The following is a 27,058-nucleotide window of genomic DNA, read 5'->3' as shown; positions in this document are numbered from 1 at the left end:
CAAACAGCTTCCTTAATTTTTTGCACTGCTTCAAGTTCTTCTAAGCTGCACTCAATGGCAATGAAACCACTGAGCATTCTGGTTATTGATGAAGCTGCACAATTAAAGGAGTGCGAGTCAGCCATACCATTGCAACTTCCGGGTTTAAGGCATGCGATTCTTGTTGGCGATGAGTGCCAATTACCAGCAATGGTTGAAAGCAATGTATGTAAACGCTATTTGGTTACTCTTTTTTTTTTTTTTTTTTTTTCCTTTTAGTATTTTTCAATATCTATTATGTTTCTTTTCACAGATTTCTGATGAAGCTGGCTTTGGGAGAAGTTTATTTGAGAGATTGAGCTCATTGGGTCACTCAAAGCATCTTCTCAATATACAGTACCGGATGCATCCATCCATAAGTTTCTTCCCAAATTCAAATTTTTATCACAAACAGATCTTAGATTCTCCAAATGTTAAAAGAAGAGGCCACAAAAAGCACTACCTTTCTGGGCCAATGTTTGGTCCCTATTCTTTTATAAATGTAGTAGGTGGAAGAGAAGAGAAGGATGATGTTGGGCGTAGTTGGAGAAACATGGTTGAGGTTGCTGTTGTTATGAAAATAATGCTGAACTTATACAAAGGTTACCCTCTTTTGTCTGAATTTAAAAAAGGTTGCTTTTGTTATAGAGAAGCTAGTGCTTAAACCTTTCATTAACTTCTTTTCCCCCTCTTTTGTCTTTTGCTCTGAATACAGCTTGGGATGGTTCAGAACAGAAACTCAGCGTTGGTGTTGTATCTCCTTATGCTGCCCAAGTTGTTGCAATTCAAAAGAAACTTGGACAGAAGTACGATAACCTTGACGGGTTTGCTGTGAAGGTTAAATCAGTTGATGGGTTCCAAGGTGGGGAAGAGGACATAATAATAATATCAACTGTAAGATCTAATAGTTGTGCATCAATTGGGTTCTTATCAAATCCTCAGAGAACTAATGTTGCTCTTACAAGAGCTAGGTAATACTTATGCTAAACTCTTTTGATAAGTTTGCTTTTGCTTCCATTTTAACAAGTGTGTTGAATAATAATTAGCCCTATAATACCTTTAGGCACTGTCTATGGATTTTGGGAAATGAAAGAACGCTGTGTAATAGTGAATCTGTTTGGAAAGCCTTGGTCCGTGATGCTAAGAATCGCCAATGTTTCTATAATGCCGATGAAGATCATGATTTGAAAAAAGCAATACTGGATGTGAAGAAAGAGTTTGAACAATTTGACGATTTGCTCAATGGGGATAGCATACTTTTCAGAAGTTCTAGGTGGAAGGTACTTGGTGTTCAATAGTTATTCTTTTCATACAACATATTTATATTTGTAACTCCTATAAGTGGCAATTTTAATTTTCTTGTTTACATTTTTTTTTTGTAGTCTTTGTATTAAAATTTTTGTACTCAATATCAACAGGTTCTTTTCAGTGATAACTTTCTGAAGTCATTTCAAAAACTGAAGTCTGTACAAACAAAGAAATCAGTTATACACTTTCTAGTTAAACTTTCTAGCGGATGGAGACCCAAGAGGAAGCATGTACATCCCCTTTGTGGAGGTTCTTCACAGATTTTAAAGCAATTTGAGGTTGAAGGTCTTTATGTTGTTTGTGCAAATGACATAGTAAAAGATTGGAGTGACATGGTGAAGGAATTTAGGTACTGTCAAGTTTTGAAGATCTGGGACATATTATCTGTAGAGGATATTCCAAAATTAATCAAACGTCTTGATATTATGTTTGGAAAATATACAGATGACTTTATTAAACACAGCAAAGAGAGATGTCTGGAGGGGTATGTATGTTCTTTTGCATTCTTGTAGATTTGTATGATAAGTTTTAAAACTTAAATGAATCCTTTTCTGGATCTTTTAAATTTACGAGCATCTCTTCTTTACGTTTGACGTTCTAATTGGCTTAAACTTTTTTTTTTTTTTTTAACATTTTTTTTACATAGGAATTTGGAAGTTCCGAAGAGTTGGTCATGTTCTTCTGATATTGTCAGGATTAAGAATCTTGATAGCAGTGAAAATGAGATTGATTTAAGTGGTTCCGCTTCTGATGGAAGAAGTTACGTTGAGAATGTAAGGGTGAGTGAGAGTCTGATGCTGATGAAATTTTACTCCTTATCATCAGGTGTAGTGGGCCATTTGCTTTCTGATCATGATGGTGGCGAATTGGACCTTCCATTTGAAGTAACTGAACAAGAGTTGGAGATAATCCTTTTTCCTAAAAGTACCTTTATACTTGGCCGGTCAGGTACTGGGAAAACAACTGTTTTGACTATGAAGTTATTTCAAAAAGAAAAACTACACCATATGGCAAAACACTTATTCTATGGTGTCAAGAGTGATAGACCTGTGCATAGTCAGGAAAAGGAAGCCGAGGAGACTATTTCAGAAAAAGAGCGAGCCGTACTACGCCAGCTTTTCGTGACAGTCAGTCATAAACTGTGTTATGCTGTCAAACAACACGTTTCTCATTTGAAAAGGTGTGTAGATTAGAGCTTAGGGCAGCACATGAGATATCAGGAGTGTAGATTATTCTTTTCCTATCATTTATTTACATGGGAATGTTTTTGCATATGTTTAGCTTTCAAATCTGTGATATGGGGATAAGAGTTTAGGGTAGGACGTATACATGAATTAAAATATGTCTTTCTTCTATTGGTAGGAATCTAGCTGGCAAATCCATCTCTACCTAATATTTAGGTTCTGGCTTTTAGTTCCTCATGTGCATTGGTTGTTTTGTTTATTAACATGATAAGCCTTAGTCAACTTTTTTTTTTCCTTGCAGCTCTGCCTGTGGTGGTAATTATTCCAAAGGATGCAATTCAATTGATATTGATGATTTTGGTGATGCAACTCAATTCAAGGATGTCCTAGATACTTTTGTTGATGTTCCACCCAAGGCATACCCTCTTGTCATTACATTTCATGATTTTCTGATAATGCTTGATGGAACTGTGGGTAATTCATACTTTGAAAGATTCCATGAAGTAAGGAAACATTCTCTTGGTAAAGTTCGTGCTGGATCTGTTGCCTTACAGACATTTATAAGGAATAGAGAAGTTAATTATGAAAGGTTTAGTTCATCATACTGGCCCCATTTCAGTACCCAATTGACCAAGAATCTTGACTCTTCAAGAGTTTTTACAGAGATTATTTCTCATATAAAAGGTGGCCCACAAGCTCTAGAGCCAGGTGATGGTATACTCAGTGGTGAAGACTATGTTTTACTATCAGACAGCAGAGTGTCCAGTTTAAATAGACAGAAGAGAGAGAATATATATGAAGCCTTTCAAAATTATGAAAAAATGAAGGTTGAAAATGGTGAATTTGATATGGCTGATCTTGTAATTGATCTTCATCGTCGATTGAGAGTTGAAAGATATGAAGGTGATGAAATTCATTTTGTATATGTGGATGAGGTGCAGGATCTGACATTGAGCCAAATTTCACTATTCAAATATATTTGCAAAAATGTAGAAGAAGGTTTTGTTTTCTCTGGTGACACAGCACAGACAATTGCGAGGGGAATTGATTTTAGATTCCAGGATATACGATCTCTGTTCTACAAGAAGTTTCTACTGGAGTCTAAAAGTTGTGGACATGATAAAAGAAAAGAGAAAGGGATAATCTCAGATATTTTTAATTTGAGCCAAAATTTCCGTACTCATGATGGGGTTCTTAAACTGTCACAGAGTGTTATTGAACTTCTTTATCATTTCTTTCCTCATTCTATTGATGTTTTGCAGCCTGAGACTAGTCTTATATATGGTGAAGCTCCAATCTTGCTTGGATCAGGGAACAATCAAAACACAATCATTACTATTTTTGGAAATATTGGAAAAGCTGGAAGGAGTATTGTTGGCTTTGGTGCGGAGCAGGTAATATTGGTACGGGATGATCATGTTCGGAAGGAAATTACCAAATATGTTGGGAAGCAAGCTCTTGTTCTAACTATTGTGGAGTGCAAGGGCCTTGAGTTTCAGGTGGTTATAATGCATAACTATTTATTCAATTTACTGGTTTATATGGAGCTGAATAAAGTTATCATCTTGAAAGGTCCTTTTTGGTATGCTCAGATTCATCACCATTTTTAGTGGGAAAGCATAACTCAAATGCTGGCTCTGCCATGTTTGCCTGATTACCGTATCAAAATATTTCAAAGTGCATATATAGCAATTTTCTTGCAAAAGTTCAAAGTTTGAAGCTTCATGTCTAAACACATTTCTGTAAGAGATCTGTTGCAGTAACAGGAAATGAAAAACTTAATTTTTCTAAAATTTATTTAGATGTTAACAACTATCACTGTATTTGTTCAAATTTGTATCTTTGTCAGTAGTTTATTGTCTTATTGTTCTACCCATTTGTGACACCTATTTTGCTCTTCATGTAGGATGTATTGTTGTACAACTTTTTTGGCGCATCACCTCTGAAAAATCAGTGGAGGGTGATATATAAATATATGAAGGAGAAAGATTTACTCGACTCAACTTCTCTCTCTTTCCCAAGTTTCAATGAGGCTAAGCACAATGTCTTGTGCTCAGAACTGAAGCAACTTTATGTGGCTGTCACTCGTACGAGGCAGAGGTTGTGGATCTGTGAGAATGTAGAGGAGTTCTGCATGCCTATGTTTGACTATTGGAAGAAAAAGTGTCTTGTCCAAGTCAGACAGCTGGATGACTCACTTGCTCAGGCAATGCAAGTTGCCAGCAGCCCAGAGGAGTGGAGGTCGCGGGGCATCAAGGTTAGTACTATTTATTATTGAAGCGTAGTTTGCTGCAGTTGTGAATGGAAAATAAGATCATGGTGAAGGAATAGTTTATTTGTATCATAGACATACAATAGTTTCAAAAAACAATAATGGTGATGTCTAACTCTTCTTTCTTTTGTCTTGCAGTTGTATCGTGAGTATAACTATGAAATGGCAACACTTTGCTTTGAGAGAGCTGAAGATACTTATTGGGAAAGAAGGTCTAAGGCTTCTGGCTTAAGAGCTACTGCTGACCGCATGCGCCATTCGAATCCTAAAGATGCAAACGTGATCCTTAGGGAAGCTGCTGAAATATTTGAAGCCATAGGCAAGGCTGATTCTGCTGCCCAATGTTTCTCTGATTTGGGGGAGTATGAAAGAGCAGGTACGCATTCGGTTCTCTGACGTGGGTCAACTAGAACTTACCATCTTTGACGAAAATTTTGGTGTTACGGTTGTGCTATTGCAACTATATCATTTTTATGGAACATAAACAACATCTTTAAAATTCAATCTGTCTCTCAATTGAAAGATAATCCTTTTGTAATGTTGGAAGTTTTAATATAACACAACTAGGAGATGATAATTCTATGTTGGATTTCTTTGTCATGGCTGGATTTTATGAAAGAAATAAGTTGGGGGGAGAGGATCCATTGTCTGGTGCAATGGAAAAGTCATGAGCTGCCAAGTGCAGGAGCACATTACATTGTGAATGGCCGCTTCATGAGAAAATATTGAAAAAGGTAGGTCCATATCCAAGCTACTCCCCAGATCCCACTTAGATTGAACCAGCATTGGGTGATGACACTTTTTAGAAATAACTTTGGAGAGGGGCGACCTTATAGTGGGAAATGTATCAAACATTGTATAGCTTACTATTGATGTTTGATCAAAATAAGTTGTTTCCACAATGTGTTCAAAAAATCCAGCAGGTATAACATGTGCAGGTTTTCTGACTTTACATATTGCAGTGGCCACTAGAACATTATTCAGAACTTAGGTTGCTTGCCACTAGTTATTTCAGTCAGCAGCTCATAGGAACAGACCAAATGACACTGCACTTCAGCTAATGGTGAGCGGTAGTTGGGCGTTAGCTCAAGTGGTAGATTGGGTTTTTCTTCCACTTTAAATGTGTAGTTCTACAGTCTTTTTACTGTTTACTTTGGTCTCTTTTCCATTATTTATTGCAATCTTCTTAGAATCTCTATTATATTTTGTCATTTGACGTTGGGAAGTTTTTTTAATTGATCTCTGAATTTTCCGGGATAAATTGGTCTCTTGATGAGGGCCAGAAAATCACAATGACCTCTATTTTTTATTTCTAGCTAACGTTTTTATGCTCTAGTATTGGTTCCAGTCTGAGATTGGTAGATTTTGACTTCGAACATTTCAACTTATTGTTTCAGGGAGGCTTTATTTGGAAAAATGTGGCGAATCTGAGCTGAAAAGAGCCGGCGAATGCTTTTCTCTAGCTGGATGCTATGAACTTGCAGCTGATGTTTATGCTAAGGGCTGTTTTTTCTCAGACTGTTTGGAAGTTTGCACCAAAGGAAAATTATTTGACATTGGTTTTCAGTACGTTCAGGATTGGAAACAACATGGAACTGCAGATTTTGGTGTGGTTAGAATGGGAAAAGAAATAGGCAAAATTGCACAAGAGTTTCTAGAGAGTTGTGCTCGTCATTATCACAAGCTTAAGGATAGCAGATCCATGATGAAATTTGTTAAAGCTTTTCAATCCATGGATTTGATTCGCGAGTTCTTGAAATTCCATGGCTGTCTTGATGAGCTTATTATGTTGGAAGAAGAATCAGGAAACTTCTTGGTGGCTGCAGATATGGCTTGGCAGATAGGAGATATTCTTCATGAAGCTGATCTCCTGGGGAAGGCTGGGAATTTCAAAGAAGCATCCTTGTTATTTCTTTTCTATGTTCTCTCCAACTCACTTTGGGAGCCTGGAAGCAAAGGCTGGCCATTAAAGCAGTTTACAAAGAAGCAGGAGCTTTTAGAAAAAGCTAGGACATTTGCAAAGAATGAGTCAGAAAACTTTTTCTTGTTTGTTTGTATTGAGGCTGATATTTTATCAAATGAGCAGAGTAACTTGTCCATGATGGACAATAATTTGAATGCAGCTCAGAGACATAATAGTATTGGAGGTGAAATAATATGTGCTCGAAAAATTCTAGATGCTCATCTCCATTCAAACTCCTCAGAGAATGTATGGGAAGATAATTTTGTTTTCGATCTGATAAAGCATTCGGAACAGAAGATCACTACAAATCATATTTCTTTAGAAACACTGGTTTGCTTTTGGAATCTTTGGAAAGAAAAGATTGTGAACATTATTGAATACCTCAGATGTCCTGAAACCCAAGTTGTTAATGAATATGGAGATTTCTGCTTGAATTACTTTGGAGTGAGGAAGCGGTTTCAGAATGACAAAGCCATCTATCTTTTGCTCAACCCTGATGCTGATTGGGTGAGACAATTGGATAATAAATTCCTTCATCGGAATGGGAAGGTGGTTTCTATCAATTTCCACCAATTTGTTTCGATTGCTCGAAGTTACTGGTGTTCAGAATTACTTTATGTGGGTATGAAGGTTTTGGGCAGCGTTAAAGCCCTTTATGATTTGTCATTAAAGAATCCCCTCTCTATGTTCCGCCAAAGCATATCTCTTACTCATATCTATGAGGTTGCAAAGTCTCTTTTGGAATCCCAATATCTGGACCTCAAGGTCCATGATAATAAGGCATTGAGGAAATATGTCGAACTTTCCACTGATATCTTTGACTACATATTTCCTTTGGACTGGCAGAATTCATTGGCAGAGAACATGTTTTCTTTGAGAGGAACTGAGGTTATGAAGAATTTACTAAAACAGGTCATACGTAAAAACATCAGCTCAAAGGGTAGGCTGACTTACGGGCAAATTGGAAGAGTTGTAATGGTAATTCTTGGATTGGGTAAGCTTGACAATGATTTATGTGAGGAGATTTTGGATAGGTTTGATGTGAATTACGGGAATGTGCCCTGGAAGACCTTCATTCAAACTCTCTTCGTGAATATGGGATCAAAATTTCCACATCATACCGTCCCTGACAATAGCAGTGAATCTCCACGAGTGGTATCCCTTCTGCTGACTCTCAATGAAGCTTTGGTAAATACTTACAGGGTAGAGTGGAAGAAAGAAAAGGACTATATGTCACCTGGTTGTTTTTTGTATCTTGTTGAGCGCCTACTGATCTTGGCATCATACTCCCAGGGTTACTTTATCACTTCAAAGTCTTCTTTTGCTGAATGGTTTATCTACCAAGAGGGAGATACCAGCCCAGTTTCCACTTCTATGGCTGAAATGCAACCATTGCTTAAAAGAATCTACCACTTTGTTGTCAAGGAAGTTGTTATGCCGCTTATTTATAATATGAATGAAACAATGGAATGGATCAAGAAGTCTCGTATAGATGCGAAAGACTACTATCCACAGCTGGTGTTGAGATTGGTTGCCATCATATGTTTGGTTCATCTGAACTGTGGGAATTTTTCAGATTTACTTTTTGATTTGCTTCAAAGGAACTATATTACTGAGCAACTTCCACGGGACTTTTATGATGTCCTTAGGAGAAGATTGAAACATTTCAACAATGTAAATGCGATTGCTGAAGCATTTAAAAAAATTGACAATCCTCTTGTAATTGTGGGTTTGGGAAAAAATTGTTCAGAATTTCGATGCCCAGATGCCATTTTTGTGGACATGACGGTAAAACAGTGCAGGGAGGACATTATAAGAGTCTTGTTTCCAAAGACAGCCAAAGAATTGCAAGGTCAAACTGGAATTATTGAAGTGGAAACTACTAATTCTTGCAGCGAAGTGCTTTCATCTGGCGGTTATGATCAGGAGGGCTGTGAACTTGCATTTTCAAACTCTGTTTTGAACAACATGAATGGAAGCAAGCTGCCAATGGACTGTAGTTACTTTTGGGAAATGTTTGAAGCATTAAAGTCATTGGAGAATGGTAGAGATCCAAAGAGCTTTTTGGCCAATGCTCAAGTAATCAAGGTAATGCAAAATTGCTTCACATTATTTTCAACTTGAGTGGAAAGCATATGCACATGAGGTCCATACTGAATTTTCTTCTTTTTATGTGTAAATATCAGGTGGATGTTGACAAAAGTATTCTCCTTCTAAATAATGTTGTGAACGAAAGCCGTCAGAACACTATTTACCATGATGATGAAAACCTATTGCAGGAAGTAGCCTGCATGCTTGATGAACTGAAACTACTTTCTGCTGCATTGGGTGTGAGGTAAGTATAATGGAGGTTGATATATGCCTTGCCTTCTGAGGCTATTTCCCAAGTTTATTTTTTGTTTTTTTTATTTTTATTTTATTTTATGGTAATATCTTTAAATGCCTTTAATTTCTCATGGATCTGAAGCTAAATCGAACTTACACGATTGGGTCATCACAACACTTACTGATGGTATATATAATGAGATGATTTTATCTAGCTGACATGCTATTTCACTTTCTCAGTGAACCGGAGCTTGGGAAGAATATGTCAACAATTGGAGATCTTTCCAAGAGATTGCTGTCAAGGATGCCAAATGTGAAACCTATCTTGAGTCAGCAATTCTTGCAACACGGCACAAACATTCTGGTTGAGACATCAGAAGCTAGAAGTACATCTGTTGACCAGGATGATGAGGACGATGGTAGCAAGGGCAAGACAAATAGTAGTTCTGATAAGGGTAAGTCAAAGGCTTTAGAAGCCAACAGTGAAAACAGTCAGAAAACAGAAAACAAGGGGAAGGGGAACAAGTCCAAGAAAAAGAACAATCGTAAAGGAGGCAAGAAGAGATAAATGGCTGCACATGAGGTGGAAGCTGCTATGCCATCTTATGTTTCAGAAATGTTCTTCATATGCACTGTGCACTATATAGGATTTTAGATTATTGTAATTGACAATGCTGTTTCCCTATCTTTTTCTGCAGTAAATATGTTGTGGGTTAGACGTTCTTTCTCGAATTTTAATCCCCCAACTAAGTAAACTTCATGCCTAACCAGAATCAAGGTCTAGAAATTAGAAGGTCACGAGTCTCAAATCAAAAGTAAGGGTCCATATGATTATTGCATATTTTCAGACATTTTTAATAAATAAATAAATAAAATCAAACATTTGAAACTGTGATTATTTTACCGAGACTGGCAGCAGGCCTGATGGATGCAAGTCACTGTCATTGAAAACTGGAGTCTGGAGTTGTTCACCTTCACGCCATGCTTCAAGTTCACGCAATCCCGCGACACGCGATTTTATTAATAGCAAAAAAATCTCTTCTGCTTCATTTACACAGCCACCTATAAGTGATTCACGGCCACCTAAAAGCACAACTTCTTACCAACCCCGTACGTGGCACTTTCCTTTTTTTTTTTTTTTTTTTTTTTTTTTTGAAAACCCAAAAAACTAAAACCAGCTGAAATCAACTTCTCCAAATTTCCCCCCACGCACAGTCCCCAAATTTCCCCCCAACACTGAAACCCCCAAATTTCCTCTCTCTCTCTCTCTCTCTCTCTCGTTCGCTCTCCGGCAGGCCGTCCCCCTCCGGCGTGTTCCTCATCTTCTTGGCCGGCTGTCACTTCGTTAAACAAATCTCACCGGTGTACAAACTTTTTTCCCGGTGGTTTCGAGGGGGAATATTTGGTGTAGAGGGATGGGCTCGACTGGCGAGAGGGAGAGAGAGAGAGAGAGAGAGAGAGAGAGAGAGAGAGAGAGAGAGAGAGAGAGAGAGAGAGCTGCATGCATATGGCATCCTCCCGGAGATCTGCTGTGCTCTATGTCGACAAAATGTCGAAGATCTCAATCACTTGTTCTTCACCTGTCCCTTCTCAGAGCGTATATGGTGTATTCTATGTGATAAGAGCAACCTGCCATGGGTCCATAGGAGCTGGGGGGAAACTATGCATTGGATGACTCAGAATTTCAAAGGGGTGGGGGGAGGAAATTTGAGCGAGAGGGAGAGAGAGAGGCGGCGGATTGGGGGAGGAAAAAAATTTGGGGAACTTTGGGCGAGAGAGAGAGAGAGAGAGAGGGGCGGCGATTTGGGGGGACGTATAGTGTTTTCTTTTTCTTTTTTTTTTTTTAAAAAAAAAAAAAAAATTCACAAACCACTAAGCAAGTTGGCTAGCTAGCGATTTGGGAGGAAATTGCATCAACATCATGCAGAAGAACATAAATATGATTTTTCCCTTACATTTGCCCCTTTAACACTGCCAAGTGCCAAGCCAATCACGAAGCGGAGAAATTCAATGAGAATAACAATTTCTTTCTTTGGCAGAGAAAGATGAAGGATCTTTTGATTCAACAACGGACCTACAATGCGTTATTGAGAAAGGTGAGGAAACCTTGAAGATATATGAACACTAATCATGAGTGGGAAGAGATGGATGGGAAAGCTACCAATATGAGCCGTCTTAATTTGTTAGATGAAATCATTCACAATATGACTGATAAAAGAAAAAGCACAATCAATTTGGCAGAAATTAGAGAATCTATACATGGCGGAGAATTTGAAAAATAAGTTGTATGTGAAGATACAATTATCACTTAAAAAAAAAAAAATTATTTAGTATCGTTTGAGTTTGCGGCACTTGTACAAAATGACACTAAATAGCGTTATTTAGTGTTCAAATGCCACTAATTGTAATTTAGTGTCGTTTAAATAGTAAACAACGTCATTAAAAATTAGAATTTAGTGTCGTTTGATATTTTGTGACTCGTGAATTTTGACACGTCACTAAATACCCTATATTTTTTTTTAAATATATATATATATTGAAATTTAAATATTTAGGGACATGTCAAATTTGACACATCACTAATAAATTGATTAATAATATTAATATGTGTTTAAAAAAATATTTAGTAACAAAAATTAATTGGTATACCCTATAGAGTGTATAATTATATCATTGTAGTTTAAGGTTTTTCTTCTCTGTATATATAATGATTATACATATTAATTAATAAAAAAATTTGAAAAAATATTATTTAAATGGAATTGTAGATAGTGAATAGTTAAAATGGTAAGGCCGGTGGTGGTGCTTTAAAAAAATGGTTCACTATAATAGAGAAAAGTGATTTTTAATTATTTTGGTGAGACAATCTCACCAAATTTCACTAACTAAAATAGTTAAAAATAACTTTTATTTATTTTAGTTGTCCATTTTTTTAAAGCACTTCAGCAATCAAAGAGGGAGGGAGGGGAGTCGAGAGGGGGCACATGCCCCCACTCAACTCCCAAAAATTTCCCTTAGCCCCAGTAGAAATTTTTCAGATATTATGGTTGCCCCCCACCGTACCTCAGAGTCTCACTATTTCATATATTCACTATCACTATTTTATTTAAATAATCTTTTTCAAAAGTGACCGGAGGTCATGTGTGATACATGAGAAAGAAATGAAAAAAAAAAAAAAAAATTGAAGAGAGAAAATTTTAATAGTTTTTGATTGTTTTGGGTGTGTGAATAATGATTATTATTGTTGGTGAGTACTGTTCACTCGGTCACCAAATTAATGATCTTAATGGGGACTCATTTTGCACCAACAAATTAACTCACCAAAATAGTCATAAGTCAGCCATTTCACCGTCAAGATTTTATTTCATAAATTTAACGATGAATATGCTGTGATGTCACGTCGTTAAATATAATAAAATAAAATATTTTCAGTCCATTTTGGCTCCTAATAATGCAACAACGATTAAAGCAGAATCATTTTAATGCATGCATGCATTTGCCGCGCGTCCGTAAATTGGATGATTGTTCATGCCAATAGCAATGATTGCATGGCATCGCTGATAGCTCTCTTGGGAAGGCAGATCGACCGTCGCCACCTTTCCCACTTCTCCATGTTATAAGCGAAGCGAGACTATAATTTGAAGACATGAACCGGCCAATGCTTTTTTACCCTCGAGAAATAGAAGAAAAATCCAAGGCTTGGAGGTGGAATCATCCGCCATGGGATCGGAACTGCTTTTTCAGGTATGTAAGATATTTCAATCTTCATGCATGTTTAATTATGATCAGACCCTTCAACCATTCTTAACATTGAAACTAAAAATAGATCTATTTTTTCAGTAAAATCCTGGAATTTTTTCTTCTTCTTCTTTCATAGTTTTCGGTTTGACATTACGTCGTTAGTATGTATACCATTAAATACAATAAAATAAATCAACTAATTAAACGATAAAGGGAAAAAGATGCAGATGATCATATCATCAAATAGTTTAAACCTTTCTCCTATATATACTAGAAGTTGAAACGGAATACTATTAAGTCTAAATGAAAAGGGATGGTATAAGATAGAAGATTTATTATAGTAAAGAAGAATCCAATGCAGCTTTAATGCAAGAGTCCTTTTTTTCTTTTCTTTTTTCCCTTTTTTTTTTTTAAATAACAAAAAGATTGAAAAAAAAATATAAAAAACAAAATAACGTGTTTTAAATGACTTTTTATCTAAACTACTTAAAAAAAAAAACTTACTTAAAATATGTCACATTAATTAATATAAAATTTGTGTAAACAGTAATATTATTCGATTCATATGCAAAATACCCACAAACTTTAAAATTACGTTTTACTTTTACATCAAATCAAAACATTTTTTTAAACAAAATTATCACCCTATTTTTAATTATTTACACCTACACACTTTAAAAGGTGGCATGAAAACCTCTTAAACTATGACGTGTGTTTTTTTCTTTTCTTTTCCCGCCAACTAAAAAAAATGTGGAAAATTCTAAGAACAAAATACCAAAAATATCTTTTTAGTACGATGAAAGGGAAGGACGTACACTTCACTGACCAAAGAACTTCTTTTCACTTTCCCTTTTCTTCTTCTTCTTTTTGAATAAATCATTGATATTGCCTGCAGATCAGAAGAAGAAAGAATGCGAGAAAGACATTGGAAGAGTGGAAGTGATATTGGCTGCAGTTGATCGATCAGAAGAAGAAAGATTGTGAGAAAGATGTTGGAAGAGTGGAAGTGATATTGCCTGCAGTTGATCAGAAGAAGAAAGATTGTGAGAAAGATATTGGAAGAGTGGAAATGATGGAGGGGCAACGTTCAAAGACAAAGAGAGCAGCTTTTAGTGATCGCGGTTACCTTGATGTTGTGCTTTCTTGGTCCCTTGAAGACATCTACGATGAGAACCTTTACAAGAACCAGGTTTAATTGCTTTAATCCAACATTCTCTTTCTTCTTTTGGTTTTTAGTTTATTATGGTCTCATTATATTTTATCGCAATTTTTTTGAATAATTTTTAGCATTTACAAAAGAAAAGACTTGTACTTTTTGTTACCATTTCTATACTTAGCCCACTTTGCATGAGCCCGTCTAATTTTATATCAAGACCAAAAGATATAAAGAACAAAAAAAGAGATCGACGTAGCTTGGCCATCCCAAAGCTTCCTTTTTGGCTTTTGCGTGTCATTTTCTTCCCTTTAGTACCATTTGTGGAGAGAAGAATGAAGCTCTCCACGCTCATTTTATTGGCCGAGGACGTCAACCACTTAAAAGAATCACTTGTCCGAACACTTGTCCCGACAGGTAGACTTGATAGAAACTCTTTCATAATTGTCGGTCCGAATTGTTGACAGACAATTACACTGAATCTCAATCCTATAGAGAAAGCTACCAAAATTTTGTGTTATATATACTAAATGGTTAATAAAAAAGATATTTTTGTTTAAATTTATCTTCTCTTAAGTCTTTGGCGCATGTTTCTGTGGATTAAGTCATGCATTTGAACACTTGTTTGATTCTTTATAGGTAGAAAAAATTCCACAGGCGTTTGAAAATGTTGGGCAGTATTTTGGGTCATACGTTTACCCCTTGCTGGAAGAGACTCGTGCACAACTGCAATCAAGTATGGAGATTATATCAAACGCTCCATTTGCTGAAGTAAGAGCATTTGATGAATCTAAGCCGTATGGGAAGAATTTGTATGATGTTAAGATTGATTCTTGGAGAAACAGATTCAGTTCTCCTGGGAAGGAGCCCTACAAAACACTGCCTGGAGATTTATTTGTTTTAGCAGATGCTAAACCTGATGATGTTTCTGATTTACAGAGAACAGGAAGGCAATGGTCTTTTGTAACGGTCACTAAAATCCAAGAGGATGAAAACGAGGATAATAGCACATCTACTAGTTTTAAAGTCAAGGCGTCAAAAGACATTGGAGATGATGCTGGGATACAGAAATCATTGTTTCTGATTTTCTTGATAAATACAGTCACTAACAAGAGAATATGGAATGCCTTGCACATGTCTGGGAATCTGGAGATTATCAAAAACGTTCTGAGCACTAATTCTTTGGTAAATACTAATTCTTTAGCATTTCATTCCGGTTAAATCACTACTTATCCTAGAAGCTTGAAATTGATTTGAAATGGTAAAGTTAATCATTTAATTAACACTTTAACACTCCCATTCACGTGGGGCAATAATCATGTGAAATGGAGATGAACCATTTTATAGTCAACATTTAATGTTATTGCATCTAACGATGTAAATAATGTCATATCATTTAAATTTTTTAAATGGCGTGCAAATATATTTTTTACATGACATCATTTACACCGTTAAAACAACATTAAATTGTTATGTGCTGAACTCATTATTTCCTCTAGTTATCAAAGCTGTGTACTGTTGTGGATAGTTTTGTTTGAGTTTATTACATCTCTCTCCCCTCCCCTTACCCCCTTAATTTTGGTTATAAAATGTCATACTCATATATTTTGTATGTAAACAATAACAAGAGAAATTTGTTTTGACTTAATCTGAACTCATATTTGTTTTACTGACATTAATTAATTGTTGGAGACTTAGTTTGACTATTTTCTTTTTCTGATGTTGTACAATAGATTGAGGAAGATGGTGGTCTCTGTTGTGCACAGAGAGGTGGGAGCTGGGATGAGAAATTTGTGACAAGTGTTACTTCTAAACTGGATGAATCGCAAACCAAGGCAGTTCTGGCATGTCTCCATAAGATACATTGCAACCACAAATCAGCTGTGGAACTTATATGGGGTCCTCCAGGTACAGGGAAAACAAAAACTACCAGTACACTGCTCTTTACCCTTTTAAAAATGGGATGTAGGACTCTTACCTGTGCCCCAACAAATGCTGCAATTACAACAGTGGCCTCTTGCACTTTAAAGCTGGTGAAAGAATCCTTCGAAACTAACAATTGGAGCGGTGCTTTGTTTTTCTCATTGGGAGATATTCTCTTATTTGGGAGTAAGGAGCGGCTGCAATTTGGTTCAGACGTTGAAGAGATACATTTGGATTATCGGGTCAAAAGGCTTACTGAGTGCTTAGGACCTCTGACTGGTTGGAGGCATTCTTTTGCTTCAATGATTGATCTTCTTGAAGATTGTGTTTCTCAATATAAAATCTTCTTGGAGAATGAATCTCTCAAGGAGAGAGAACACAACAATGAAAATGAAATCAAAAAGAAAGGTAGTAGTATTAGCAAGAGGGAGTGCAACTCATTTCTGGATTTTTTGAGGAAAAGATTTGTTTCTACTTCACCATCAGTCAAAAATTGTATTCTCGTCTTTTGTATGCATTTACCAAAAAAAAACGTTCTGGAACAAAATTTCCAAAACATGGTCTCTCTTATTGGCTTGCTTGAGTCTTTTGAAACCTTGTTGTTTCAAGATAATGTGGAATCTGAAGTACTGGAGGAACTTTTTTCGCGTTCGGAATTAGCTGCGGATATATCTCAGTCATTCATGGATATGCCATTCCAGTTGTATGAAAGGAGAAGTGAGTGTCTGTCTGTTTTAAGGACTCTTAACCGTTCGTTTAATAAACTTCACCTCCCAAACATTATGAACAAACAGTCAGTAGCGGAATATTGTCTTCAAACAGCTTCCTTACTTTTTTGCACTGCTTCAAGTTCTTCTAAGCTGCACTCAATGGCAATGAAACCACTGAGCATTCTGGTCATTGATGAAGCTGCACAATTAAAGGAGTGCGAGTCAGCCATACCATTACAACTTCTGGGTTTAAGGCATGCGATTCTTGTTGGCGATGAGTGCCAATTACCAGCAATGGTTGAAAGCAATGTATGTAAATGCTATTTGGTTACTCCTTTTTTTTTTTTTTTCCTTTTAATATTTTTCAATATCTATTATGTTTCTTTTCACAGATTTCTGATGAAGCTGGCTTTGGGAGAAGTTTATTTGAGAGATTGAGCTCATTGGGTCACTCAAAGCATCTTCTCAATATACAGTACCGGATGCATCCATCCATAAGTTTCTTCCCAAATTCAAAATTTTATCACAAACAGATCTTAGATTCTCCAAATGTTAAAAGAAGAGGCCACAAAAAGCACTACCTTTCTGGGCCAATGTTTGGTCCCTATTCTTTTATCAATGTAGTAGGTGGAAGAGAAGAGAAGGATGATGTTGGGCGTAGTAGGAGAAACATGGTTGAGGTTGCTGTTGTTATGAAAATAATGCTGAACTTATACAAAGGTTACCCTCCTTTGTCTGAATTTAAAAGGTTGCTTTTGTTATAGAGAAGCTAGCTTAAACCTTTCATTAACTTCTTTTCCCCCTCTTTTGTCTTTTGCTCTGAATACAGCTTGGGATGGTTCAGAACAGAAACTCAGCGTTGGTGTTGTCTCTCCTTATGCTGCCCAAGTAGTTGCAATTCAAAAGAAACTTGGACAGAAGTACGATAACCTTGACGGGTTTGCTGTGAAGGTTAAATCAGTTGATGGGTTCCAAGGTGGGGAAGAGGACATAATAATAATATCAACTGTAAGATCTAATAGTTGTGCATCAATTGGGTTCTTATCAAATCCTCAGAGAACTAATGTTGCTCTTACAAGGGCTAGGTAATACTTATTCTAAACTCTTTTGATAAGTTTGCTTTTGCTTCCATTTTAACAAGTGTGTTGAATAATAATTGGCCCTGTAATACCTTTAGGCATTGTCTATGGATTTTGGGAAATGAAAGAACGCTGTCTAATAGTGAATCTGTTTGGGAAGCCTTGGTCTGTGATGCTAAGAATCGCCAATGTTTCTTTAATGCCGATGAAGATCATGATTTGAAAAAAGCAATATTGGATGTGAAGAAAGAGTTTGAACAATTTGACGATTTGCTCAATGGGGATAGCATACTTTTCAGAAGTGCTAGGTGGAAGGTACTTGGTGTTCAATAGTTATTCTTTTCATGCAACATATTTATATTTGTAACTCCTATAAGTGGCAATTTTAATATTCTTGTTTACATTTTTTTTTTGTAGTCTTTTTATTAAAATTTTTGTACTCAATATCAACAGGTTCTTTTCAGTGATAACTTTCTGAAGTCATTTCAAAAACTGAAGTCTGTACAAACAAAGAAATCAGTTATACACTTTCTAGTTAAACTTTCTAGCGGATGGAGACCCAAGAGGAAGCATGTAGATCCCATTTGTGGAGGTTCTTCACAGATTTTAAAGCAATTTGAGGTTGAAGGTCTTTATGTTGTTTGTGCAAATGACATAGTAAAAGATTGGAGTGACATGGTGAAGGAATTTAGGTACTGTCAAGTTTTGAAGATCTGGGACATATTATCTGCAGAGGATATTCCAAAATTAATCAAACGTCTTGATATTATGTTTGGAAAATATACAGATGACTTTTTTAAACACAGCAAAGAGAGATGTCTGGAGGGGTATGTATGTTCTTTTGCATTCTAGTAGATTTGTATGATAAGTTTTAAAACTTAAATGATGCCTTTTCTGGATCTTTTAAATTTACAAGCATCTCTTCTTTATGTTTGACGTTCTAATTGGCTCAAACTTTTTTTTTTTTTTTTTTAACATTTTTTTTGCATAGGAATTTGGAAGTTCCGAAGAGTTGGTCATATTCTTCTGACATTGTCAGGATTAAGAATCTTGATAGCAGTGAAAATGAGATTGATTTAAGTGGTTCTGCTTCTAATGGAAGAAGTTATGTTGAGAATGTAAAGGTGAGTGAGAGTCTGATGCTGATGAAATTTTACTCCTTATCATCAGGTGTAGTGGGCCATTTGCTTTCTTATCATGATGGTGGCGAATTGGATCTTCCATTTGAAGTAACTGAACAAGAGTTGGAGATAATCCTTTTTCCTGGAAGTACCTTTATACTTGGCCGGTCAGGTACTGGGAAAACAACTGTTTTGACTATGAAGTTATTTCAAAAAGAAAAACTACACCATATGGCAAAAGACTTATTCTATGGTGTCAAGAGTGATAGACCTGTGCATAGTCAGGAAAAGGAAGCCGAGGAGACTATTTCAGAAAAAGAGCGTGCGGTACTGCGCCAGCTTTTCGTGACAGTCAGTCATAAACTGTGTTATGCTGTCAAACAACACGTTTCTCATTTGAAAAGGTGTGTAGATTAGAGCTTAGGGCAGCACATGAGATATCAGGAGTGTAGGTTATTCTTTTCCTATCATTTATTTACATGGGAATGTTTCTGCATATGTTTAGCTTTCAAATCTCTGACATGGGGATAAGAGCTTAGGGTAAGACGTATACATGAAGTAAAATATGTCTTTCTTCTATTGGTAGGAATCTAGCCGGCAAATCCATCTCTACCGAATATTTAGGTTCTGGCTTTTAGTTCCTCATGTGCATTGGTTGTTTTGTTTATTATCATTATAAGCCTTAGTCAACTTCTTTTTTCCCTTGCAGCTCTGCCTGTGGTGGTAATTATTCCAAAGGAAGCAATTCAATTGATATTGATGATTTTGGTGATGCAACTCAATTCAAGGATGTCCTAGATACTTTTGTTGATGTTCCACCCAAGGCATACCCTCTTGTCATTACATTTCATGATTTTCTGATAATGCTTGATGGAACTGTGGGTAATTCGTACTTTGAAAGATTCCATGAAGTAAGGAAACATTCTCTTGGTAAAGTTCGTGCTGGATCTGTTGCCTTACAGACATTTATAAGGAATAGAGAAGTTAATTATGAAAGGTTTAGTTCATCATACTGGCCCCATTTCAGTACCCAACTGACTAAGAATCTTGACTCTTCAAGAGTTTTTACAGAGATTATTTCTCATATAAAAGGTGGCCCACAAGCTCTAGAGCCAGGTGATGGTATACTCAGTGGTGAAGACTATGTTTTACTATCAGACAGCAGAGTGTCCAGTTTAAATAGACAGAAGAGAGAGAATATTTATGAAGCCTTTCAAAATTATGAAAAAATGAAGGTTGAAAATGGTGACTTTGATATGGCTGATCTTGTAATTGATCTTCATCGTCGATTGAGAGTTGAAAGATATGAGGGTGATGAAATTGATTTTGTATATGTGGATGAGGTGCAGGATCTGACATTGAGCCAAATTTCACTATTCAAATATATCTGCAAAAATGTAGAAGAAGGTTTTGTTTTCTCTGGTGACACAGCACAGACAATTGCGAGGGGAATTGATTTTAGATTCCAGGATATACGATCTCTGTTCTACAAGAAGTTTCTACTGGAGTCTAAGAGTTGTGGACATGATAAAAGAAAAGAGAAAGGGATAATCTCAGATATTTTCCATTTAAGCCAAAATTTCCGTACTCATGATGGGGTTCTTAAACTGTCACAGAGTGTTATTGAACTTCTTTATCATTTCTTTCCTCATTCTATTGATGTTTTGCAGCCTGAGACTAGTCTCATATATGGTGAAGCTCCAATCTTGCTTGGATCAGGGAACAATCAAAACACAATCATTACTATTTTTGGAAATATTGGAAAAGCTGGAAGGAGTATTGTTGGCTTTGGTGCGGAGCAGGTAATATTGGTACGAGATGATCATGTTCGGAAGGAAATTACCAAATATGTTGGGAAGCAAGCTCTTGTTCTAACTATTGTGGAGTGCAAGGGCCTTGAGTTTCAGGTGGTTATAATGCATAACTATTTATTCAATTTACTGGTTTATATGGAGCTGAATAAAGTTATCATCTTGAATGGTCCTTTTTGGTATGCTCAGATTCATCACCATTTTTAGTGGGAAAGCATAACTCAAATGCTGGCTCTGCTATGTTTGCCTGATTACCGTATCAAAATATTTCAAAGTGCGTATATAGCAATTTTCTTGCAAAAGTTCAAAGTTTGAAGCTTAATGTCTAAACACATTTCTGTAAGAGATCTGTTGCAGTAACAGGAAATGAAAAACTTAATTTTTCTAAAATTTATTTAGATGTTAACAACTATCACTGTATTTGTTCAAATTTGTATCTTTGTCAGTAGTTTATTGTCTTTTTGTTCTACCCATTTGTGACTCCTATTTTGCTCTTCATGTAGGATGTATTGTTGTACAACTTTTTTGGCTCTTCACCTCTGAAAAATCAGTGGAGGGTGATATATAAATATATGAACGAGCAAGATTTACTCAACTCAACTTCTATCTCTTTCCCAAGTTTCAATGAGGCTAAGCACAATGTCTTGTGCTCAGAACTGAAGCAACTTTATGTGGCTGTCACTCGTACGAGGCAGAGGTTGTGGATCTGTGAGAATGTAGAGGAGTTCTGCATTCCTATGTTTGACTATTGGAAGAAAAAGTGTCTTGTCCAAGTCAGACAGCTGGATGACTCACTTGCTCAGGCAATGCAAGTTTCCAGCAGCCCAGAGGAGTGGAGGTTGCGGGGCATCAAGGTTAGTACTATTTATTATGCCATTGATTTTGACCCTCTATTATTGAAACATATTTTGCTCCAGTTGTGAATGGTACATATGAGGTTATTGCGTGGAACAAATCATGGGGAAGGAATAAGATTGTTCATTTTTATTTGAATCATAGACTTACAATTGTTTCAAAAAAATTAGCTGTCTAAAACAATAATGGTGAAGTCTTGCTCTTTTTATCGTTTTTCATGTAGTTGTATCGTGAGTATAACTATGAAATGGCGACAATGTGCTTCGAGAGAGCTGGAGATAAATATTGGGAAAGACGGTCTAAGGCTTCTGGCCTTAGAACTACGGCTGACTGCATGCGCCATTCAAATCCTGAAGCAGCAAACATGATCCTTAGGGAAGCTGCTGAAATATTTGAAGCCATAGGCAAGGCTGATTCTGCTGCCCAATGTTTCTCTGATTTGGGGGAGTATGAAAGAGCAGGTACGCATTCGATTCTTTGACGTTGGTCAACTATAACTTACCATCTTTGACGAAAAATTTGGTGTTATGGTTCTACTATTGCAACTATATCATTTTTATGGAACATAAGCATCATCTCTAAAATTCAATTTGTCTCTCAATTGAAAGTTAAACCTTTTGTAACGTTGGAAGTTTTAGTATAACACAACTTGGAGATGATAAATCTATGTTGGATTTCTGTGTCATGGCTGGATTTTATGAGAAAAATATGTTGGGGGAGTGGGGCCATTGTCTGGTGCAATGGTAAAGTTATGGGTGTCCAAGTGCACGTGCACATTCCAGTGTGAATGGCCGCTTCATGAGAAAATATCCAAGCTACTCCCCAGACCCCACTTAGATTGAACCAGCATTAGGTGACAACACTTCTTAGAAATATGTAGGGGGAGGGACGACCCTTCTTAGCAATAGGTGGGAAATGTATCAAACATTGTATAGCTTACTATTGCTGTTTGATCAAAATAAGTTGTTTACATAATGTGTTCTGATAATCCAGCTGGTATAACATGTGCAGGTTTTACATATTACAGAACTTAGATTGCTTGCAACTAGTTATTTCAGTCAGCAGCTCATAGGATTTATGTTGTGTATCCTAAGATACTACCCTTCAGTTATTGGTTAGGGGTACTTGGGCCTTAGCTCAATTGGTAAATTTTTCGGGTAGAGTAAGGTCAGGTCGTCTTAGGTTCAAATCATTTTCTTTTTATAAGTAAATCAATCTTATTAGAAGGTCTTAGGTTCAAATCTTGCCGAAATAAAATACGTTAAGAGTATCATCAAGTGGCAGGTTGAAGTGGGGTAAAGTCGGTTATATCATTGAAAGTTGACACTATGCAACTGCCCCTTGTCTCAAGTACAAAACTTGAGTTGCATTGCACAAACTTGAATTTTTCATCCCACCTCTTAATCAATGCGTACTGAAGCCAAGATGTCTTGTCCTACTTTAAAATGTGCAGTTCTGCAGTCTTCTTATTGTTTACTTTGGTCTCTTTTCCATTATTTATTGCAATCTTGTTAGAATCTCTGTTATAGTTTGTATCTGAAAATTTGCTATGTGAAGTTGGGAAGTAATTTCTGGGAATAAATTATTCCCTTGACGAGTGCCAAAAAATACCATCAACACTATTTTTTATTTGTATCTATATTTTTTATGCTCTAGTTTGTAAGTGTCAAAGTCTGAGTCTATATTATTTCCAGTCTGAGATTGGTAGATTTAGACTTAGAACATTTCAATTTATTGTTTCAGGGTGGCTTTATTTGGAAAAGTGTGGCGAGTCTGGGCTGAAAAGCGCTGGCGAATGCTTTTTTCTAGCCAAATGCTATGAACGTGCAGCTGATGTGTATGCTAGGGGCTATTTTTTCTCAGACTGTTTGAAAGTTTGCTCCAAAGGAAAATTATTTGACATGGGTTTTCAGTACATTCAGCATTGGAAACAACATGCAGTTACAGATTCTGGTGTGGTTAGGATAAGAAAAGAAATAGACAAAATTGAACAAGAGTTTTTAGAGAGTTGTGCTTTTCATCATTATAAGCTTAAGGATAGCAGATCCATGATGAAATTTGTTAAAGCTTTTCAATCCATAGATTTGATGCGCAAATTCTTGAAGTTCTATGGTTGTCTTGATGAGCTTCTGATGTTGGAAGAAGATTCAGGAAACTTCTTGGTGGCTGCAAACATTGCGAGGCAGAGAGGGGAGATTCTACATGAAACTGACCTCCTAGGGAAGGCTGGGAATTTCACAGAAGCATCCTTGTTAATTCTTATGTATGTTATGTCCAACTCACTTTGGCAACTTGGAAGCTATGGCTGGCCGTTAAAGCAGTTTACACAGAAGCAGAAGCTTTTAGCAAAAGCCAAGACATTTGCAAAGAAAGAGTCAAAAAACTTTTTTGAGTTTTTTTGTACTGAGGCTGATGTTTTATCAAATGAGCAGAGTAACTTGTCCACGATGAAAAATTATTTGAATGCAGCTCACAAACATAAGAGTGTTGGAGGTGGAATAATATGTGCGCGAAAAATTCTAGATGCTCATCTTCATTCAAACTCCTCAAAGTATGTATGGGAAGATAATTTTGTTTTTGATCTAAAAAAGCATTCAGAACAGAAGATCGCTACAAATCAGATTTCCTTAGAAACACTGATTTGCTTTTGGAATCTTTGGAAAGATAAGATTGTGAATATCATTGAATACCTCGGATGTCTTCAAACCCAAGCTGTCAATGAATATGGAGATTTTTGCTTGAATTACTTTGGAGTGCGGAAGCAGTTTGATAATGATAGTGCCATCTATCTTTTGCTCAACCCTGATGCAGATTGGGTGAGACAATTGGATAATAGATTTCTTCATCAGAACGGGAAGCTGGTTTCTATCACCTTTCACAAGTTTGTTTCAACTGCACAAAGTTATTGGTGTTCAGAATTACTTTCTGTTGGTATGAAGGTTTTGGACAGTGTCAAAGCCCTTTATGATTTGTCATTAAAGAATTCTCTCTCCATGTTCTGCCAAAGCATATCTCTTACTCATATCTATGAGGTTGCGAAGTTTCTTTTGGAATCCGAATATCTGGACCTCAAGTTCCATGATAATAAGGCATTGTGGCAATATGTCAAACTTTCCACTAATATCTTCGGCTACATATTTCATCTGGACTGGCAGAAATCTTTGGCAGAGAACATGTATTCTTTGAGAGGAACTGAGGTTATGAAGAATTTATTAAAACAAGTCATACGTGGAAACATCAGCTCAAAGGGTAGGTTGACTTATGGGCAAATTGGAAGAGTTGTAATGGTAATTCTTGGATTGGGTAAGCTTGACAATGATTTATGTAAGGAGATTTTGGATAGGTTTGATGGGATTAACAAGGATCTGCCCTGGAAGACCTTCATTGAAACTCTCTTTGTGAATATGGGATCAAAAATTCCACAGGGTACCGTGCCTGACAATAGCAGTGAATCTCCAAGAGTGTTATCCCTTCTGTTGACGCTCAACGAAGCTTTGGTAAATACGTACAGGGTAGGCTGGATTAAAGAAAGGGACTATATGTCACCTGGTTGTTTCTTGTATATTGTTGAGCGTCTACTGATGTTGGCATCATACTCCCAGGGTTACTTTATCACTTCAAAGTCTTCTTTTGCTGAATGGTTTATCTACCAAGAGGGAGATACTAACCCAGATTCCACTTCTTTGGCTGAAATGCAACCATCTCTTGAAAAAATTTACCACTTTGTTGTCTATGAAGTTGTTATGCCACTTATTTATAATAAGAAGGATACAATGAAATGGATCAAAATGTCTGGTATATATGCGAAAGACTACTATCCTCTGATGGTGTTGAGATTGGTTACCATAATATGTTTGGTTCATCTGAACTGTGGGAAGTTTTCAGATTTACTTTTTGATTTGCTTCAAAGGAGCTATATTACTGTGCAACTTCCATGGGACTTTCATGATGTCCTTCGGAGAAGATTGAAACATTTCCACAATGTAAAAGTGATTGCTGAAGCATTTAAAAAAATTAACAATCCTCTTGTAATTGTGAGTTTGGGAAAAAATTGTTCACAATTTCTATGTCCAGATGTCATTTTTGTGGACATGACGGTAAAACAGTGCAGGGAGGACATTTTAAGAGTCTTGTTTCCAAAGACAGCCAAAGCCTTGCAAGGTCAAACTGGAATTATTGAAGTGGAAACAACTCATTCTTGCAGTGATGAAGTGCTTTCATCCGGCAGTTATGTTCAGGAGGGTTGTAAACTTGCACCTTCAAACTTTGTTTTGAACAACATGAATGGAACCATGCTGCCAATGGATTATAGTTTCTTTTGGGAAATGTTTGAAGCATTGAAGTCATTGGAGAATGGTAGAGATCCAAAGAACTTTTTGGCCAATGCTCAAATAATCAAGGTAATGCAAAATCGCTTCACATTATTTTTGACTTGAGTGGAAAGCATATGCACATGAGATCCATACTGAATTTTCCTCTTTTACTGTGTAAATATCAGGTGGATGTTGACAAATGTATTCTCCTTGTAAATACTGTTGTGAACGAAAGCCTTCAGAATACTCTTTTCCTCTTTTCCTGCATGCTTGATGAACTGAAGCTACTTTCTGCTGCATTGGGTGTGAGGTAAGCATAATGGAGGTTGATTTGCCCTGCCTTCTTAGACTTTTTACCATGGGTTTTTGTTTTCTTTTATGGTAATATCTGTATTATACCACATTACCTATTCTACTGGATCTTACAGAGCCTGTTTGATCATAGAAAAGATTCTGTTCTAGTGAACCAGCCTATCCTCTATGGGATACATTTACTGATGCTTTATATGATGAGTATGATTTTATCTCGCTGACTTGCTTTTTCACCTTCTCAGTGAACCGGAGCTTGGGAAGGATATGTCAACAATTGGAGAACTTTCCAAGAGATTGCTGTCAAGAAGGCCAATGGTGGAACCTATATTGAGTCAGCAATTCTTGCAGCAGGGCACAAGCATTCTGGTTGAGACATCAGAAGCTACAAGTACATCTGTTGACCAGGAGAATGCGGAGAATGGTAGCAAGGATAAGACAAATAGTAGTGCTGATCATAAGGGTAAGTCAAAGGCCTTAGAAGCTGATTTTGTCTGGAGCCAACAGTAAAAACAGTCAGGAAACTGAAAACAAGGGGGAAGGGGAAAAAGGCCAAAAATAAAGACGAGTGGTAAAGGAGGATGGAAGTGATAAATAGGTGCGTATGAGCTGAAATGTGCTATGAAATTTTATGTTTCAAAAATGTTCTTCATACGCACTTGAAAGTGTTGAACTATATAGCATTTTAGAACATATCGTTGAAATTTGAAGCTCAATATTTGGTAGTATTATTGTAATTGGCATTTGGCAATGCTATGGCACTTGTAGTTTTAGGTCCTATATTGTGAAGTTGAATCTCAAATCAAAAGTCGTGTCCATAGATTCCTTTAATAAGTAACTATTTTTAAATCATGTCGATGCTTACAAAATAATCTTTACTTTTTCAATTTGAAAAAGAAAAAAGGGAAAAAAAAATAAATAAATAAAAAACCTTGAATTAGTAAATATATTGTGATTTTTTTTTTCCTGAGCA

At 36.5% G+C, this 27,058-nt stretch overlaps 1 protein-coding gene and 1 pseudogene across 1 annotated transcript; both read left to right on the top strand.

The window, feature by feature from the left end:
- Positions 1 to 54: 54 nt before the first annotated feature.
- LOC133879810 (uncharacterized) lies at positions 55 to 9,793 on the top strand (annotated as a pseudogene).
- Positions 9,794 to 13,576: 3,783 nt separating this feature from the next.
- LOC133880545 (uncharacterized) lies at positions 13,577 to 26,865 on the top strand. Its single transcript, XM_062319498.1, has 14 exons — positions 13,577 to 14,000; positions 14,604 to 15,149; positions 15,698 to 16,906; positions 16,990 to 17,317; positions 17,427 to 17,682; positions 17,775 to 17,991; positions 18,130 to 18,503; positions 18,668 to 19,201; positions 19,507 to 20,704; positions 21,112 to 21,462; positions 21,687 to 21,924; positions 23,207 to 25,863; positions 25,962 to 26,086; positions 26,331 to 26,865. The coding sequence occupies exons 1-14, from the start codon at positions 13,881 to 13,883 to the stop codon at positions 26,593 to 26,595; spliced, it is 8,418 nt and encodes a 2,805-aa protein (XP_062175482.1). The 5' UTR covers positions 13,577 to 13,880; the 3' UTR covers positions 26,596 to 26,865.
- Positions 26,866 to 27,058: the final 193 nt, after the last annotated feature.

This window comes from Alnus glutinosa, chromosome 10 (genome assembly GCF_958979055.1).
Source record: "Alnus glutinosa chromosome 10, dhAlnGlut1.1, whole genome shotgun sequence".
In the NCBI taxonomy this organism is placed as follows: Eukaryota; Viridiplantae; Streptophyta; class Magnoliopsida; order Fagales; family Betulaceae; genus Alnus; species Alnus glutinosa.
The sequence above is the reverse complement of the archived record's forward strand: the minus strand, read 5'-3'. Positions and strand labels throughout refer to the sequence as shown.

Coding starts and splice junctions, on each gene's coding strand:
- LOC133880545 (XM_062319498.1), top strand. CDS start 13,881: ATGATGGAGGGGCAACGTTCAAAGACAAAGAGAGCAGCTTTTAGTGAT. Junction 15,150..15,697: donor TTCTGAGCACTAATTCTTTG/GTAAATACTAAT, acceptor GTTGTACAATAG/ATTGAGGAAGATGGTGGTCT. Junction 26,087..26,330: donor TCTGCTGCATTGGGTGTGAG/GTAAGCATAATG, acceptor TCACCTTCTCAG/TGAACCGGAGCTTGGGAAGG.